Source organism: Momordica charantia (genome assembly GCF_013281855.1).
Source record: "Momordica charantia cultivar OHB3-1 chromosome 4 unlocalized genomic scaffold, Mcharantia_2.0 BLBB01000004.1, whole genome shotgun sequence".
Classification (NCBI taxonomy): Eukaryota; Viridiplantae; Streptophyta; class Magnoliopsida; order Cucurbitales; family Cucurbitaceae; genus Momordica; species Momordica charantia.
Genome location: NW_028275162.1, coordinates 29,124,929 through 29,143,147, shown reverse-complemented (window position 1 = coordinate 29,143,147; position 18,219 = coordinate 29,124,929). Strand labels below are relative to the sequence as shown.

The 18,219-nt window shown below is 34.6% G+C and overlaps 6 protein-coding genes and 1 non-coding gene across 11 annotated transcripts; 2 read left to right on the top strand and 5 right to left on the bottom strand.

The window, feature by feature from the left end:
• Positions 1-311: 311 nt before the first annotated feature.
• ABCI11 (non-intrinsic ABC protein 14) lies at positions 312-7,234 on the bottom strand. Of its 5 annotated transcripts, XR_002600887.2 has the most exons (13): positions 7,079-7,230; positions 5,926-6,063; positions 5,747-5,804; positions 5,271-5,350; positions 4,773-4,824; positions 4,493-4,626; positions 3,874-3,988; positions 3,670-3,756; positions 2,882-2,930; positions 2,294-2,378; positions 1,261-1,367; positions 846-922; positions 312-618 (listed from the first exon to the last, which is right to left on the bottom strand). XR_002600887.2 is itself a non-coding variant. In XM_022278788.2 (12 exons), the coding sequence occupies exons 2-11, from the start codon at positions 6,009-6,011 to the stop codon at positions 1,289-1,291; spliced, it is 825 nt and encodes a 274-aa protein (XP_022134480.1). In that variant the 5' UTR covers positions 6,012-6,063; positions 7,079-7,230; the 3' UTR covers positions 668-922; positions 1,261-1,288. The 5 variants fall into 5 exon arrangements, 2 of the variants coding, with proteins under 2 accessions (XP_022134480.1, XP_087979428.1); XM_022278788.2 differs by lacking the exon at positions 312-618 and having other exon boundaries at positions 668-922; XR_015790492.1 differs by lacking the exons at positions 312-618; positions 846-922 and having other exon boundaries at positions 1,312-1,367; positions 3,642-3,756; positions 7,079-7,234.
• Positions 7,235-11,304: 4,070 nt separating this feature from the next.
• On the bottom strand, positions 11,305-12,911 carry LOC111006581 (uncharacterized). The gene has a single exon (XM_022278588.2). The coding sequence runs from the start codon at positions 11,650-11,652 to the stop codon at positions 11,443-11,445; it is 210 nt and encodes a 69-aa protein (XP_022134280.1). The 5' UTR covers positions 11,653-12,911; the 3' UTR covers positions 11,305-11,442.
• Position 12,912: 1 nt separating this feature from the next.
• On the top strand, positions 12,913-13,275 carry LOC111006600 (uncharacterized). The gene has a single exon (XM_088122836.1). It carries the CDS (start codon positions 13,066-13,068, stop codon positions 13,273-13,275), a length of 210 nt encoding a protein of 69 aa, XP_087978962.1. The 5' UTR covers positions 12,913-13,065.
• Positions 13,276-13,718: 443 nt separating this feature from the next.
• On the bottom strand, positions 13,719-14,633 carry LOC148212110 (uncharacterized). Its single transcript, XM_088122835.1, has one exon. The coding sequence runs from the start codon at positions 14,205-14,207 to the stop codon at positions 13,998-14,000; it is 210 nt and encodes a 69-aa protein (XP_087978961.1). The 5' UTR covers positions 14,208-14,633; the 3' UTR covers positions 13,719-13,997.
• Positions 14,634-14,891: 258 nt separating this feature from the next.
• Positions 14,892-15,399, top strand: LOC111006601 (DUF3339-domain containing protein). Its single transcript, XM_022278614.2, has one exon. It carries the CDS (start codon positions 15,063-15,065, stop codon positions 15,267-15,269), a length of 207 nt encoding a protein of 68 aa, XP_022134306.1. The 5' UTR covers positions 14,892-15,062; the 3' UTR covers positions 15,270-15,399.
• An 873-nt stretch (positions 15,400-16,272) lies between these two features.
• On the bottom strand, positions 16,273-16,679 carry LOC111006599 (uncharacterized). Its single transcript, XM_022278612.2, has one exon. It carries the CDS (start codon positions 16,677-16,679, stop codon positions 16,467-16,469), a length of 213 nt encoding a protein of 70 aa, XP_022134304.1. The 3' UTR covers positions 16,273-16,466.
• Positions 16,680-17,098: 419 nt separating this feature from the next.
• Positions 17,099-17,180, bottom strand: TRNAS-UGA (transfer RNA serine (anticodon UGA)). Its single transcript has one exon. It is a non-coding gene; the product is annotated as a tRNA-Ser (tRNA).
• Between the last annotated feature and the right edge of the window lie 1,039 nt (positions 17,181-18,219).

Below are 18,219 nucleotides of genomic sequence, written 5' to 3'. Positions count from 1 at the left end.
ATTTGAAACATTAAATTTCATATAAAACTTTTACCTTCTTTAAAATCTAAATTTTAGAGAACAAATGATTATCAATTTTTTTCAAGAACGAGAAACAAGAAAGAACTACTAAATATAGTTCTATTTTTCTAAATTGAAAAAAAAAAGAAATAAGTAACAACGTCACCAAATATTCTTAATTGTTTGAAATTTATAAATTCAATAAAAAAAAGTTTTATTAACAAATTAAAAGTACTTAAACAAATATTTAATTAATGTTTTCCCCCCTTGAGAAAGAAAAAAAAATCACTTGAAAATACCAAGTCAAAGAGTCAAACCAAACTCATCCATTAATCTTTTTTCATGGATGGGTATAGAATCAGCTACTGAGAATATACTTACAAAAGAAATCTGAGTTGCAGAATTTGGGCCACTTGCCAAACTGGTAAAGAATAAATGGGAATTGACTCGATACAATTACAATTACAATTACAACTACAATTACAGTGGGACTATAAATTAAAAGAAGATTATGAATTAACGAATCCTACTATTCTTTTCATATTAAATCACTTTAAAATCAACAAATTTACATGGTGGGATGAGGCCTTCCAGTTCCATCATCTTTTCAAACAAATTCTGGAAAACAACAGCCAAAATCCCAAGATTCAGAAGTGTGGCCACTAGCTGAGAAAACAAGTCGAGTGAACTGCTTCTATTTTTATCAGGATTGTTGAGGATTACAGTGTCGATATCAATAAAAATACCGATCAAATATCGTTATCAACAAACTTGGGCTTCTCTAAAATATTGTAATATTTTAAATACTAGTCCTGAGTTTACAACATGGGGTTGGGTTCCATTACCTGTGAATCTCCAACCAGGCTTTCGCCCTTGAGTCGATGTAGTGACTCACAGAAACAAAAATAAGCTGCACCAGTGGCTGTGGTTGATGCCATGCCGAAAATTTAAAGCAAAAACAAAATATTTGATCAGAATGAAGAGAAGAGAATTCAGGCAAAGAAGCAATGCAATCTAGTTATGAAAGACGAAAAGCCCATATTTTCAAAACATGTAGCCCGCTAAAAATTTGAATGTGGTAATGTTGAACCTCCACTTTCCAGTTTCCAATCCTCGTAGCTACATGACTAAATTAAAAAAATTTTAAAAAAAAGGGAAAAAGAAAAAAGTTTGTTTTACAAAATCCAACACAAGTTTGATTTGCAGATTGTGGCCAGCATTTTTGAACAAAAATGGAAAAATTAAGAAGAGGATACTCACAGCATTAGCGCCAATAAATAATTTCAAATTAAATAGGTAGAGCTTCTTCTCTAAGAACACCGCCCATTTCCATTCTCCATGAATAGTCAACTAAGCCAGCAAACTCTCTGAAAGGAACACAACTATATAAGTGAACAGGAACGCCTTTATCAAATAATTAGAACAGCTTAAACACAAAATGAAAAAAGTGGCAATAATGACCTTTACCAGATGTTGGTAGAAGAAATGAAATGCAGTTGCATTAGATTTAGTGCAATAAACTTGACTCTAACAAATATCAAATTTCAGAATAACTTGCTACCCTTCCAACACATTGAGTGTAACGCTTATTTTATTGCCAAATATGGATGCAACATCATGGTAAATTAATCAGAACGAGATGTATAAAAAGTTTTAAGGTCTTTCACTGTTTTTACTAGATCTGGCACGCTGAGAACTAGTGGTTGTCTAGAATCGAGACGCACCTAAAAGTTCTCACCCAAGTTAAGTGAGGAACAGAAATTTAAAAGAGAAGTATTATTATTCATAGAATACTGAATACGACTCACCAAGATGATCACCCAACTGAAGGTACTTGGCATAGAAAATAGTCTAAGACTATTCAGCGCTAAGACATGGCTAAAATGTTATGATTATTCACTAGGAAATTAATGTTGAGATTTGAGAATGTCATTGACGTTGTGAGCAACAGGTGAAATTGAGGAGAGGATATTTTCTAGATCATTTTTCATGCTACATCAATGTTGTTATTACTAAAAAATTAATTAAAAAAAAAGTCTCATCAGCTTTCCATATTACTGTAGCTATCAGAAAAGTAACAAATCTGAGGTCAAGTTCAATGAAGAGATTCAATCCATGTATAGAACATCAGAGAGCTTAAAATTGTCATTTCTTTCTCTGAACCCAATCTAATTAAACTGGCCACGTAACTTAAAAAATCATAGTCTTTTTCCCCCTTTCCTTTTGACAAGAGAATAAACTAATATAAATAACAGTTAAAACAAAGCTGGAAGGAGTGAAAAAGCAGACTAACTTGAGATCATGGCTGACGACAAGTACAGTTAAGTCTTTCTTTAGATTCTTTAAGAGCTTCACAATGTCAGCACGAGCCTTCCAATCTACCATATAAGAACTAAGGAGCATTAAAAAAAAAAGCATAAGCCCAAGTTACATCCTACATTTTGAAAAGAAGCATCATATACTAAGACTTATATATCATAAATATAAAATTCACATTAGAATGAAGTAATATGAAATCAATCCTTATAAAAATAATGGAAATTTTCTTTTTAAAAAACCATTGTTTCCGGGAAAATATTGACAAAAATAACTGAAAGGCAAGGGCAAACGAGAACCCAAGCTTAAATAACTTAAAAAAGCTTGGAACATAAGCTTATTCATTCTAGCCTTCTGATTTGATCAATGACATAATCAAGACCTTAAATTCCTGAACTGTCAATGATAAAAGTGCCATCAAGTCAACAGAAATACGAGAATTGAGTGATCCAGAATTTCCTTAGTTGGATGTCCAATTTTATTGAATCGCTAAGTTTGCAAGACACTCAACTTCTTTAGCAGACGGTAAGACTATTTTTATAAGGATTGTTAAATTGATTCATACCAAGACCAGCCAGAGGCTCATCCAGTAATAACAGATCTGGGATTTGCACCTGCAAAAGAAGTTACTTATTCAATGTATATGTTATTCCTGTCTACAGGTACACAAGCATTTTGAAAGGTACAATGTAAAGACTGCATTGACCATAGAGGAATTGTTCTGGACCACAATTAGAATGAACAGTCAATAATGGAGAATTAAAATACAAATATTAATTATGCTTTAACAAATTAATTTAGAATTAGAATCAGATGAAAGAATATTAGCATTAAGCGTTATTTTCCATTCACATCAGCAACAAAAATCATGTTGCTCATTTATTATTGTAGTACCCTTAATTTTTTTATTTCTTTTAAAACTGGGAGTCGGAGCTTTGCTACCCTATCTCTGGGGGCAGGCGTGAGGCCCAAACCCAAGAGACATCAAAGATTTTTTGTATTAAGCTCATTTGAAGGTTCAAACTTGAGACCCTAAGTCGATATGACCCAGAGACCCCAAGCCCTTGCCAACAGAGCCGCCCTTGGGGCGTAGTACCCCCTAATATTGAATAATATTTTTCAACAATAATCAGTTATTTTATTCAGAGAGAAAAAATTAAGCTTTAACAAGAATCCTAACTTTAAAAGTTGTTAGATTAGACCTAGTATAAAAAGTACAGTACCAGTTTATTTTGTTCTCCAATTCATACTCCTGATTAACAAAATGCCCAAAGTTTATTCAAACATGTCTTTCCTTTTTTTTTTCACAAAGTGAAGGTGCTCACATGAGTTCAATTTGTTAATTAGGTTTACCAATTGGATCGCCAAGGCAAGACGACGCTTGTAGCCACCACTTAGAGAGTGAGGATCTTTGTCCAAGGCTATGCCATTTAATCCCACCTACAGTCATCAGCAGAAAGGCGTAAAGCAATCCTATGCTATGATATGAAAATCATGTATTCTGATCACAGAAGAAACGAATGTAAGCAACTGATACTGAAAACAGATTGCAAGTACCCAATTAATTGCTCTTTGGAGTCTCAAAGCAAGTTGCTCCTTCAAATGAAAATCAATCTTTTGCCGTGGCCACCCAAATGTGACTTCATCAAGCACACTGTCCGTGACAAAGTACCTACGTTGAGCAATAGAATATTTTCAGCAACTTATCGTATAATAAACCATAAATGATGAAAAAGTATGAGAATAAGAGCAGAATTGAGCCATTCGATTATTTGGGAAACTAAACATACAGACAACAAACATCACAAACTAAAAAGTTCTAGAATTTGACAATTTCAGAAGTCGGTGTATATATTAACCATTGAACAAGAGTATCCTTGCTGCCACGATCCACTAAGATTCACCCATTCGTCTCCTATTCGTATTAACTTTGTCACTAGAGATAATGCCAATTTTTATGGCCATTAAGTGGGCTAGAATGTCTATTGTCAATTCAAGAGTCTATCTATAAGCTCATTATTCAGTAGCCTTCCTACAAACTTTTATTGATTAATGCAAGTGTTTCCCGTATACTATAAAATTTAAAGCATCCCAGCTTTTGTAATGCTTCTTATAATAATATTTCAATAATACTCTACACTAGTTTCAACACATGGCCAACCAAAATAGACGATACCTCTCTGGAAATTGAAAGACAATACCAACTCTCTCAGGGGATAATGGTTGAGAAGACTGACATGGTTTTCCCTCTTTATCATATTTTTGGGCATAAATGGAACCCGAAGTTGGTTTGCTCAGACCTGCAAGAAGCTAGAGAAGAAAGAGGATACACAGAATGTTGAAGAAGAAAGAATAGCATACCCATAAACAACTAACCAATAATAAGTAAATAAAAGAGACATGGAAAAAGTAAGGGAAGGCCAAATTCACTTAAAAGTCTAAGAAAATAGCTTAACCTGCAATAAAGTAGTTTTTCCACTTCCACTCTGTCCAAAAATTAACCCAAAACTGCATAATCAACAGAAAAGCAAACTAATAAGGGAAATGTAATGAAGTATACGGGTGCATTAATAAACTGAGAGAGAAATATTAGGGAAGAAGTCCAAGTTAGAAATATGTAAATGAAAACCCTTTATTCCTAAACGGCTGGAAGGACAGACAAGTCCTTCATAAGTGCCTTGATAGTAAATAGAGGTTAGCCAAGTTGAATTGCTTCATTTAATTATTAGAGATGAAGAAAATTTTAGGCCTCAGAAAAGTATTTTATTCATTCATCAACTTCTAAAGCCATTTTCCCGTCCATGCTCATTATTAGGGAGTTAAATCAAACCGTCCCTCTCAATCCTAGTCAAGCTTGTCGCTAATAACCAATTCATTAACAAGCAGAAATTCGAACCCTTCGTCGTACTATATTACCAAAATATATACCTTGAAATGAGAGCAGAAAATTGTACCTTTTCTCTCGAAGGGAAAAATTAACTGCATCGAGAAGAGCAAGCTCAGTCCCTGGAGGTCGATAGCTTAAATCCCTAACCTAAAGAGTCACGAATAAACTTAGTAGCGGAATCAAGTTTCACAACAGCATCCACACTCCACCAAATTGCGCTACCACCGGATCCTAGATGTATGCAGCAAAGGATAAAAAGGTTGGGTGCAAGAATCAGAGGTCCTATCAGACATGGCCTATCAAACAAAACTCTACGAAGCGTGAGATTGAAATAATTCATGTTTCAATTTAAAACAGTAGGACCTTCCATTACAAGGTGCAATTTGGCAGAAATTATGACGAAATGAAAAGTGTGAATCTCAATTAGGGCAACTGGAACGGAAAAAGAAAATATGAAATAAACGTGAAATTAAAGGAGGACAGAGATAGCTGTTGAATGGTAATAAATCGAAGCAAGGACAGAGTTGAGAGATTGTAACTCACCTCAAAGCAAGAGTAGTCGGATTTCACTTTGAGAGCTTTGATTCTTCGGAAATTCAAACTACAAATGTGAAAGAAAAGGAGATTAAAGTGAAACAATACGCAAGCAGATGGCACTGAGTAGTGGCTTGAGTTCGAGAAATAAGAGAGAAAAGAAAAGGAACGTAGTGAATTTTTTCTACCTTACAGAGTCGCGTGAAACTACTTCTAATTGAGGGATTGGTTTCCAGCCAGTGAAGAAGTTGGAACCAGAAACGCAGCTCGCCATGGCATCAGTTCAGCGGGGACGACGAAGCAGTCTAATCTGGCTGAATGCGCCCCTTTTAAACATGAAATATATTAAATTTGTCAAATTCACGTTAACATACTTCCATTTGGACAAATATGCCCCCTTCCTTTCTCATTTTCTATACTATTTTTCTTATTAAAATGCAAGTTAAATTACAAAATTTAGTCTTTTAATCTAATCCTTCTCATTTAGATTTAGTTTCAATTTAGCTTCATGATCTCGAAAGACTGAATTTGATTCCTCCATCTTAGTCACACCCCCAAAATTACTTAATGAAATTGGTAAGAGACATCTTTCAAAATTATATTGAAGCTCATTTTTTAAGTATGGTGGATATAGATATTTGAGATTTACAAATATGTATATGTAAATATCTGTGAAATCTATAATTTTTCTTTGTAATATGCTCCATCTTTAAAAAAAAAAAAGTTTGAACTTTTTTACAAAGTTGGATAATCAAAGTCGATATAAAATATCATAAGAATAGTTATATTTTAAAAAAAATATATTTTTTTAGAAATGATATATATTTTATAATGAAGTATATAGTTTGTTCGGCAATGTTCCTAACTTTTTGTTTATGTTTCCCTTTTTAATAAAGAAAGATAAGATTGCATAGTCCTCACACATCTATGAATTAACGAGGAACAAAAGAACAAAAAACTTGTTTTTGTTATTTTTAAAAGTTCTATACAATTTTTAGAATGTTTATAAAAGATGAGAAAAAAAAACATGAATAGTTGTTTTTTTTTTTTTTTTTGAGAAGATGAATAGTTGTTAATAAAATTGGATACGAGAAGGTTAATAATGGAGCTCTTAAAACCGGTAATGTTATGTTTTATTGTTTTGTTTCTTAATTTTATTTAAAAAACTTATTAAAATTTCTAAAAATTTTCGAGAATCAGCGAACATAAATATTATCATTTCATGATAGGATTAGAAACGAGAAATCGAAAATTATTGTAACAAACGGGCTGTTATGTGGTTGTTTCGGTATTGGAAAAACCCCAAATAAATAGAGTTGTGTTTGGACCGGACGGGCTTACTCATCCTCTGCGTAGTTTCACCATGAGCCATCATTATCATCATCGTCGTCGACGAGACGATTCTAGGGCTTCTTACCAGCTCTCCTCCATGATCGTCGACGTCCTCAGAATCCCTCCCTTCCCGATCCCCATCCTCGCCTCCTCCCTCACCGCCGGATCTTTCCCGTCCAAGCACAGCCTCCTCGCCCTCACCTCCAGTGCCTCTCCGGCGGTCTTCGCCTCGCTTTTCATCGCGATTTCCATGGCTTTGATTCTCTTCGGAACCATCGCCCTCATGATTGGATTCCTGTTGGTTCCTCTCCTCATTACCGTGCTCCTTCTCTTCTACTTCTTCAACGTGGTTTCCATTCTGTCCAATTTTGCTCGCTCGCTGCTCTGCCCCTACCCTAAACATGTTTCCGCCGGTGAATTTCTCTGTTTCTTCGTCAATTTTGGGATCTGTAATTGTGTTATTCTGCGTTGAGGTTATTTACATTTCCCCGATAATTTCTGTGCAGTTTGGGAATTTCCGTGCTGCTGCTGAATGTACGAGATTCTGGAGGTCATTTCATTACCACTACCACTTTTTTCTTTTCCCTTTCGAATTTGAAGTTCTGGTATAATTGAACTTTAGATGTTCTCTTTTTTGTCTGCTATTATAATTTAGGGTTTTTTCTTTCACTTCAATTGCATAGTTTAATCTTCTTCTTCTTCTTCTTCTTCTTTTCACATACTGGTGTGGAAAAGAGTACACTAAATTAGACAATTTTTTAGAATAAAAGATTGGAAAAGTTTATAAATAATAAAAGGATAAGTATTGCTTCAAATAAGGGGAAAAAAGAGATAAGTATGAAAAATTATTATTAAAATAAGATTTAAATTATTTTTAATTTACTAATTTAGGGAAATTAACATTTTGGAAGGAATATTATTTCGTTATCTTTTTCATTGTATGTGTGTGCCACCTGTACGATTTATTGTACGTGGCATCTATAACTAACTAACTAAGTTTCACAATGTTATTAATGTAATTTATAAAATATCTTTGTATTAATATATAGAATGGAAATACCGCAAAATATGTATACACAGAATGGAAATTAAAAAATACATATATATATACAGTGGAAAGTTGTCGGATAAGATTCCGATTTGGTTCTAAATATCGGATCAAATTATTTCAATAAAAAATTAGAAAAAAATGTAAATTATGTGTACAAAGATCGAAAATGTTGAAAGTTTATACCTGACTTCAAAGAACAATTTTGAATTTATTACATGTTTCGGTTGTTTTTTTATCTTAAAATCTCGACTAACTAGCTTGATTTTTTTGGTATGTTAATTCATATTTTCTAAAATATATTTGAATTTTTTACCCAATTTCAAAATAAATTAAAAATATATATTTTTTAGTTTTTAAAATTTGACCTAGATTTTAAAAATATTTTTAAAAAGTAAATAACAAAACTAATAAATACATAGATTGAAGTATTTATAGACGATTAAAATGTGTTTGTAAAAATGGTGGAAAATATATATTTAAAAAATTGAGAGAAAGTAGGTATGCTTTTTAAAAATTAAAAAAACAAAAACAAAATCTTTAGGTCAGATCTGAATGAATTACTTTTTTAACCATAAAAGAATTATCTTTTTAACTAATGAAAATATAGTAAATTAATTAATTATTGATTTTCCATCAAACTATTTTTATATTATTTTATTTTCAGAATACATTTAGAATATTTACATATTAAATTATTACATCTACAAATACTCTGTTCCACGACTAGTACATATATTCGAATTTATTGTCCCACTAATACATATTCCAATTTATTTTGATTTCATGTGTTAGATTCATCAACCAAATCTAGCCTTGCCTTATCCAATATTTCTGAATAGAAGGGACTCAACATTTAATAATAATTAAAAATTAATATCGTGGGTTCGAATCTCGATTCTCATATATCGTACTAAAAAGGATACATGACAATCAAGAAGGTTATGATATGGTTAAATGACGTGGCACTGCAGCTGAAGTTATTACATCTCTAATGACTTGCGCACATAACATCCGAACAAATCACATGAGTAGTTGTGATCCGTGCATTCACTTATAAGGCTTCTTACACCGATACTAGAAAAGAGAAGACCGATACTAGAAAAGAGAAGAGAATGGATGAAGAGTACAATTAGTATTGTATCAAAATTATTCTATCAAATTCAACACTTAAACAAGATTAAGCATCATAATTAAAGGTGTTTGACAAACATCACACTAAGCTTAGCACCATTTTTTTTTTGGCAAGTATATTCAGATTGTGCAGACTTTCTTCAAATTGCTACTTTCAGCCATGTTGATGTGTTCTAATCAACCTAATAAACCATATCTAACCAAAATCACATGTAATACCAAACTATTGTTAAAAAAAATGACAAAAAATCTTCAAGGAGATGTCCTATGACCTTGGATCGTTAGAAAATGGGTAGGAGCTAGAAATTTTTGTAAACAATGGAAACCTCATCTCTAAAGGTTGTTTGGTTGAATCCTTGTTGATGGATTTTTAAGATGTCAAGAAATAATTTATTTACATATCTAAACTATCTAAAAGTTGTTTGGTTGAATCCTTGTTGATGGATTTTTAAGATGTCAAGAAATAATTTATTTACATATCTAAACTATAAACCTCGTTTCGAAAATCAGATTATTACAAATTCTTTCATTTCTCATGTATCGAAACAAACCCATTTGCTAGATAGAAAGAAAGGGAAAGGAAAGAAAACAAAAACTTAATTAGCTTTGGATTAATTAACTACCTTTCTAATTTTTATTAGGGTGTATGTGAATCCCACTTGGAAGTTGAAAAAGACCTATAAAAAAGCATAAAGCAACAACTATTTTGCTCTATTAAGGAAAGGGAAAGTGAAGAAAGCTAACAAGTAGAAGATCTTCAATCTTCGTCCAAAAGAGAATTGAATTCTATCTTTTATTTGGCCACAACAATAACGCATTAGTCTATATAAAATTCATCAAAAAAAAAATGCCATTACCACTATATTGGCTCTCTAAGTATTAATTAAGACCAAGGTCTGAATCCCATATCTCACCAATATAACTTTTTCATAATATTAATCTGAATATTATGCTCCCAGATATTTGCTTTTTTCCTTGGTGGGACACCACCAGAATACAGTAAAATTCCTTCATATCCATCTCCTCTTTGTTTATGAATAAGATAAAGATCACAAATATCTCCCAAAAAAAACCCTTCAAAGCCCCTTTATTACCCCTTTTAAGTATAAATAGACCACTCCCCCAGTTGGAAAAAAAACATTGAGAAGTTAAAAAAATGGATTCAAGGTGTAGAGCAAGAGGCCTTGTGAAGGGCATGCTGGGTCCTCTCCATGGGGAAGCCATGGCTTGCAGCAGAGGTAGCAGAAAGGCAAAGCCAGCGCCATCGAACTCCTCGTCTTGTTCGTGCCACGTTTCGTTTATGGTTCATCACCAGGAGAAGCCAATGGCTCAGTCGAACCACAGAGTCGTTCACGACGCCATGAATGTTCACGAGGCTAGCTTTTTGAACTCTTACGGGATCGCCGTTGACGAACACATCGATCGGAAGGCGGCCAACTACATATCTTCTGTGCAAGAACGCTTTAGACTTGAGGGATTAACCAATTGAAGAAGTAGATTAGCCACCTAAAATATGGTGTAGAGGATCAATAAACTAAACTAACTACTGTCTTTCTTTGGTTGCAAATGCTTGTAAAATGTAAATACTAATCAAATTTTCTACTGTCATTTTCCAATAGGTTCATAACTATGCTCAAATGATTGATGGAAATGTAGTATATAGTTGCGCGGATTATTTAATCTACATATTGAATGTTTTGGAGTTAAAATATCTGAAAGTAGACACAATTATTGGCACTTTATTTAGATTCGGGTGCTCCTGTGGAATTGTTTTGAATAATTGACTGATGAACAATGTGGAATCATGTTGAATAAATATTCTCTCTGATATTTATGTATAAATGTTGAAGGCCTAACCCAAGTTCAAATAGTACTTCCATGTTGAGCTTTGGGTTGATTGACAAGTTAACTTCATTGTCAATTTAGTTTATAATTGACATAATGTAAAATTTTAATTATAATTATAAGGTGAAGTATAATTTTGATTTATATATAGTTTGAAGCTACACGGTTGTTTCAATCTTTATCTTTATAAATTAAAAAGTATGAAGTGTGAAGTCAAATCCAACCATATATAGATCATAGGAGCAAATTATAAAATTCAAAACTATACTAAAAATTCAAATTGAAACCAAAATCAACCAACCAAATGAAGATGAGCTTAGCTCAGTCATTAAGGTTTCTACTCTTGTCAACCAGTGGTGATGTGAACACCGATAGCAATGAGAAAAATAGTGATGAGGCCGAAGAAGATGAGAGTGTGGACGAAGACGGAGATGGCGCTCGTCTTCAGGTTCACGAACTCGACCACTCGGCCCTTTCCGGGGAGTTGAAACAGCACTCCCGGGCTCAGAACCACGAACAGTACTACCGCGATGAGCACCGGCCCCCAATCCGCCATTTTCAACCAATCTGATCGGAATATGGATTGCAGAGGTTTGTGTGTGTGTGTGTGTGTGTATAATGGGAATTACAATGCTGCTTTGATTCGATATTCACAAGCTGTGTTGAGAGTTGAGAGTGATGGCCTCGTCTCTTTCTGGCCGGCGCCGGCGGCACATTCAGATCCATATGGCTATGAAAATGCATGGGCCTTTCCAGTTGAACTGAAAATTTAACAATATGTTCATCAAAAGATGGACTACACAGTCGCAATAATGGAAAGGAAACCTTTAAATCACGTTTCTCAAATATTTTTCTGTACCCTTCCCTATATACTACTGGCCATTTGATTTTTACTTTCTACCTTTCATCCTCGAGAGACGTTTCCAATAAAGTGATTTGTGTTCTTGTGCTTGTTATTTTTTATCCATGAAAAATAGACCAAATCTTATTTTCACCGACTATTAAATGTTTGAAGAAACAAAGTATTTTCTTTTATTGATTCCTATTCACACTAGTGGTCAGAAGAGATGACTGGCCCCGGTTGCCTACAAAGCCAAAGGCAAGAATAGACCAATTTGTCTCTATAAATGTGATGGGTGAGAATTCAAAAAAAAACACCTTTTTTTATTGGAAACAAGTTGAGTTAAACTCAGGTTGATATATTTTCATTATAAATTTGATAGTTTTTCATTTTTTTTAAGTAGAAATAGAAAGATCTCTCTTTCTATATTTTTCTCTTCTACCCATCAAAACTTTAATATTTTATGCAATGTATCATTCGGCGCCTGACCACCTTGACAACATTTTTGTTATGCAACCACAAAATATTCTCTTCATTACCCAAACAAAGTGTGCAAAGTCCAATCTGCCGGATGAGATCATATTCATAATTGCACGATGATATATACTCAATTCCACAAACTTTAATCATCTTTTATGGCAATCCTTCTAAGATTTTGCTGTAAAGAGACAATCATAAACAACAAAGCATTCCCAAATACTCTAAGCCTTATGAACCCACCTTTACACTTAGCACACACATCCATTTTTCTTTCTTTAAACAAAAGCCTCCACCTTCTTCACTCATCTCTAAAGCAAGAAAAAAGAGACAGCCCTCCATTCCACAACTATTAGAAATAAGGGAAAATCGAAATCCTTTTCTTTCCATCTTCATAAAGCAAATCCACTCCCATCAACTCATCACATACACATACCTTTCCCTCTCTTATAAACCATTTTCTTCTTTCTCCCCAAGTTTGGCATCGTCCCCCCAACTCCTTCTTCGTTAAGCAAATCAGCTCACCACACTCATTCACCCTTATAAGACTTCCTTTTCTTCAGGTGATTGCATCCTTCAATTCTCTCTTCCACTCTGAAACTTGAAAAGAAACCCAACTGGTTCAAAACAACTCCTCTTTTGTGGATAGAGATGAGTGCTGACTGGGGACCGGTTGTCATCGCGGTGGCGCTGTTCATCCTCCTGTCGCCGGGGCTGCTTTTTCAGTTGCCGGCGAGAATCAGGGTGGTGGAGTTTGGGAACATGAACACCAGTGGGATTGCCATTCTGGTGCACGCCATCATTTTCTTCTGCATACTCACCATTTTGGTCATCGCAATTGGTATTCACATACACTTTTGACTTCATCATCTGCTTTGGCTACCTTCGCCAAAGGAATTGCTTCCCTTTTTTTTCCTTCCCTTCTAGGAACTTAGCATACTTCTGCTCCATTTCCTGTTTCTTCCGTTTGAACAATAACTTTCTATATTTTGTAATCTGTCTAAATGTAACCTATAATTTCCATTCTTTTTGGGGGGTTAATAAGAAAGATAAAGTTCTATAAATAGTTTCACGCTGGTCACCGAGTAATTTGAGCAAAATTCTTCTCTATTTCTAACTAATCAATATCCAATAGATTCATGTAGTAGTTCCTTTTTCTACGGAACGAACCAAATTTGAACAAATTTACTCAGCAAATATCCGCAGCTTATCCGCACTAAGACGAACATCTTCTCCCTGAGATGCGTTAAAATTTATGAAATCAAAGAATAGAGGGAAAATTTCTCAAGAAAAAGAAATTCATCGATGAGAAAGAGTAGGTACAGAGCCCAATGTTCGATGTAATTAGGTCTACACTAGCAATTGTGGCATAGGCGTAAGTAAAATCCAATTAACTTACAAAATGCCTTTCATCTCTTCCGAATCTCCGACTACAAATCGTAAATACAAACAGATCAAACAAGATCCGCTCCGAAAAGAAACACAAGAAACAAGATACAAATATCACCAAGATTGCAGCAGCTTCACTTCGTAACAATCTGGAATGAAAAACGGAACAGAGGCGAGGGGAAGAGGTTACCGGATCAGCCAGTGTAGATGTGGACATGGAGAGCGAGAATGAAGACGGCGTAGAGGATGAAGAAGATGAGAGTGTGAATGGCTATGGCCTTGCCGTTGGTCTTCATACTGCCGAACTCAAACTGCCGATTATTCCCCGGGAACTGGAACAGAAGCCCCGGCGAGAGCAGCACGAACAGTACAACGCCGATCACCACTGGCGCCCAATCCGACATCGTTTCACAGATACCGCTATTCACTAAACCTCGAGGAGAAATCAGAAGAAACTCGCGAAGAAGACGAAGAAGAGAATTGGAATTCAGCAGTGTTTCAATTTTTTTCAATGTTTCCGTATTGACATGAAAAATAACGCTTTACTTCAGGATTCGGAAAATGTGGGAATCCGAGAATTTGTTTTGTAATTACGAGAGTGACACTACACCCGTTATTAATTTACTAGGGGCTAGTATTGTGTGCGGCGGAAGCAGACATCTTGTTTTGCAATCGTCCATGGAGCCAGTAAGGTGAGTCAAATATGGGCCACGTGGCCCAAATTTCGACGATAAAGTGGGCCAGAGAGTGGGATGGGCCACAGCATGGCGGGTCGGTCTCGGTCGGCGCAGAATAAGCGGGAAGTTAAAAAGGAAGATCCGGAAATGATGGTGGATATATGTGCTTCTACTTTCCATTTTTCCAAAACCCTATTTTTTTGACCAATAATTGCACTAAAATTTGTGTCCTAGACTTATGGTCTTCTCAAGTTCAAATATTTCAAAACCCGTGTTGGATAAATTCTAAAAAATCACTTAATTAAATATTAAGAATAAAGAATTGGTAAAATAGAAGATGATGGAGGATTTAATTTGATGGAAGTGGAGGCATAATAATGCAACGCACCCGCCAATGTGTGGGGTTATTGACATAGAAATAGAATAAAAGGGGGTAACGTGGTGGTGGAGAACGGCCCCTTTTACACAAATTCTTATTCCTCTCATTCCCAACTTTTATTCCCTCATTTCCTTCCTTTTACCATTAAAACTCTTCGTTTGTAGTCTTCTTCTTCAGCCATTTTTCTTTTCTGGGATAAAAGGATGACTGATTTGGCAGCTCCTCTGATCGCTTCGGTTTTGTTCGCGTTTCTCTCGCCCGGGATGATCATTCAGATGCCGGGATCGGAACGGCCCCTTGAGTTCATGAACTTGAAGACCAGCTTTGCCTCCATTTTTGTTCATGCCGTTGTCTTCCTTCTCCTCCTTATTCTGTTTTTGGTCATGCTTAACGTCCATATTTACATTTAGTGCTGGTGCTGATCTCCATGTAATTTCTACCTCTCTCTCTCTGTTATCTTTGACTGATGATTTGTAGAGCTTCCATGTTTCTTACTCATGATCTAATGGAAAAACTCTCTCTCATGGTAATTCATGTTCAGATCCTTCGTTGTCTTTGTGGTTTTTAGATCAAAGTTTTCACTTTTCTCACCAGAAAGTTTGTTCATAATAATGCTAATACTCTGAAATTTTGAACGAGAGCTAAATTGGAAAAGGGTTGTATTTTCCTAGTCATCGTTCGTTCTAACTCATAGGGATGATATATACTCCAAAAACTTAGCGGTGATTTAAACTTATTAAAGTTAACATGGGTATAATTCAGTGGTAAATAATAGATACTCCTACACTTGAGGTTGGAAGTTCAAACAGATACCGACTCCTAGTTTAGTTTGTTGAAAATAAAATTAAGATATTAAAGTTATATCAAGTTTTCCGTTGGGCATTATTTAATCATAAAAATTAATTAGGTAGCGGATCCTTCCCCTAGTCCATTCTTAGAAGAATAGAGTCATGACCTTTTCTGTTAAATACGATTTTAGACCATAATCTTTCTGCGCTAAATTGGATTCCGTCTACCTAATGGATAAGCATTTGTCTAATAATAATTTAACATATTAGCGTGTGAATTTGAGTTTGGCAATGTCAAATATTAGTAAGATTTGAATGCTCTCCTCTCACGCATGTTAAAAAAGCAAATGAATTAGTATAACTGGTTTGTATTAAAAGGGTTGTTGAATTGAATGTTAGAGTTGGTAAGTGTGAGGAAAATTCGAAATCATCTCAAGGTTTGGGAATAAGATTGTTGATGAAAAGTCCAATACGTGAGGAAGGAGAATAGTGATCTATAAGTTTTTGAAGGAAAAAAAAATGGTCACTAACATTAGGCATCAGATTCCTAACAATGCGGAAGAAAAAGAATTCAATAAACTCATCAGTATCACACAGTTAAACAGTACCAATAGAAACTTGGAAGTGCAGTGAAATTTCCAATGTTTTTCGATTGAACGCATTCTAATTCAATTACAGGAATACCAAATCAAATCCCTAGAAGAAAGTAACAGAATGGGGCAATGTAGCAGACAGATAGATTAAAACCATATTATGTTTGATTAAGAGACAAAATGTTAGAGAAAACAGGAATATGGATGTTGGATTAGGAGTTAGGAATTAGGAGCCCATATAGACATGAACACCGACGGCCAACAAGAAGATGCAGATGAGGGCAAAATAGAGAATGGAATGAACCAGAATGGAGACGCCGCTGGTCTGGAAATTCCCGAATTCCACGAAACGGCTCTTGCCGGGCATCTGAACCAGCAATCCCGGGGTTAGGAGAACGAACAGCACCACGGCCACGAACACCGGCCCCCAATCCGCCATTCTTCTGTGAAATGGAAATGGAAATGAGGAAGAAGGGTTGATGTTATAATGGTGAAGAAAAGGACAAAGTAATGGTGGAGGGATGAGTTGGAAAGGGGAAGGTTAGCGAAGGAAGTTATTCAGATTCACATGTTCAAACTTCAAACCACACATTGCGCCTTGCGGATTCATTAAGGAACCCAACATTTTATAGCCCAAAAAAGGACTCAAGTTTGGTTTTTTCAGGTTCGCTACTGCAAATAAGTTATGGTGATGGTGGTGGAGTGTTTGTTGTCAACTGGACTCGTTCTTCAAAAATTGAGAATCTATTCAAGTGGGTGGTGCTCAAAGTAAAGGAGGGGTTGGGTTGGGCCATTTGAGGGTGGATGGGCTCAACAAAAAGTATCTCAATCTCAATTTGGATTCAAATGAAAAAAATGCGTCGACAGCAGGGTTCGAACCTGCGCGGACGAAGCCCAACAGATTTCAAGTCTGTCTCCTTAACCACTCGGACATATCGACTTGTTGATGAAACAACCTTGATAAATGAATATATTTTATACTCTATGCATAATCTAAAATTTCCCATGTGTATGTATATTTGTTTTAAAATAAAGGTCAAACTTACCAACAGACGTAGCTCATCCTGATGTGTAATATAAAAATAAAAATAAAGGTCACGTTGCAATATTTTCTTGTTTGAAATATTTGTGAGGTATATTTTAGAGTTGGAGTTGAATTAGTTAATTTTTAGATTTGCAGCTCAAATAATTATACTGTATACATAAATATGAGAAAATTATTTGAATAATTAGAACCAACCAAATTTGAATAATTTTTGGTAGGATTCGAACTAAGAAATCAACATAAATTTTTACAACTCCAAATAATTAGATTACATTGATAAAATTGAACAAATTATTTGGATAATTCTTATAACTCAGTTAGAGTAATGTAATTTATTGGACTATATACAACTACATATTTCTTAAAAGACGTTTAACAATGAGACAAGTAACTGTCAAAACGGAAGTTGTGAGTTCGATCCCCACCCACACATATTGTACTGTTAAAAAAAAACCAATGAAATAAGTAACTAACGGAATACATAATATATATATAGCTCAATCAACATCCCAAATAGATGTTTTGAAGACCTAAAATCATTGTACCTGAGATAGAGATGTTTGATAAACAAAAACAATCCGTTTGAAATTTTGGTACTCTTAATTACAACTCAACCCAATTGAGTTTACAAACAAACAACAATCGAGATTGTAGTGACACATCGAATCTCTATTTTTGGTTCATATTATTTTTACACATATTGACATTATATCCTCAGACAAACCTTTCATCTCATTAACTCTGGAGATATTCTCAAAGTCACATCTCACCTAGGAAGAAGACAATTCAACAGACACATTTATGCATCATTGAAATTTTTCGTACAAAACTTTTTATATCTAATTTTTTATTTTAAAATTTCAAGAGAATAAATTAGATAAAATTTTTTTAATCTTTTAAGGTTATTATATTTAACAAATCTTTAAAAAATTTT

Bases quoted from the DNA above. Each gene is read 5' to 3' on its own strand.
- ABCI11 (XM_022278788.2), bottom strand. From the start codon at position 6,011: ATGGCGAGCTGCGTTTCTGGTTCCAACTTCTTCACTGGCTGGAAACCA. The intron at 3,989-4,492 runs GTATCGTCTATT...TGCTCAACGTAG, and splicing joins GTCTTTCAATTTCCAGAGAG to GTACTTTGTCACGGACAGTG. The intron at 3,757-3,873 runs GTACTTGCAATC...TGATGACTGTAG, and splicing joins TCCAAAGAGCAATTAATTGG to GTGGGATTAAATGGCATAGC.
- LOC111006581 (XM_022278588.2), bottom strand. From the start codon at position 11,652: ATGGCGGATTGGGGGCCGGTGCTCATCGCGGTAGTACTGTTCGTGGTT.
- LOC111006600 (XM_088122836.1), top strand. From the start codon at position 13,066: ATGAGTGCTGACTGGGGACCGGTTGTCATCGCGGTGGCGCTGTTCATC.
- LOC148212110 (XM_088122835.1), bottom strand. From the start codon at position 14,207: ATGTCGGATTGGGCGCCAGTGGTGATCGGCGTTGTACTGTTCGTGCTG.
- LOC111006601 (XM_022278614.2), top strand. From the start codon at position 15,063: ATGACTGATTTGGCAGCTCCTCTGATCGCTTCGGTTTTGTTCGCGTTT.
- LOC111006599 (XM_022278612.2), bottom strand. From the start codon at position 16,679: ATGGCGGATTGGGGGCCGGTGTTCGTGGCCGTGGTGCTGTTCGTTCTC.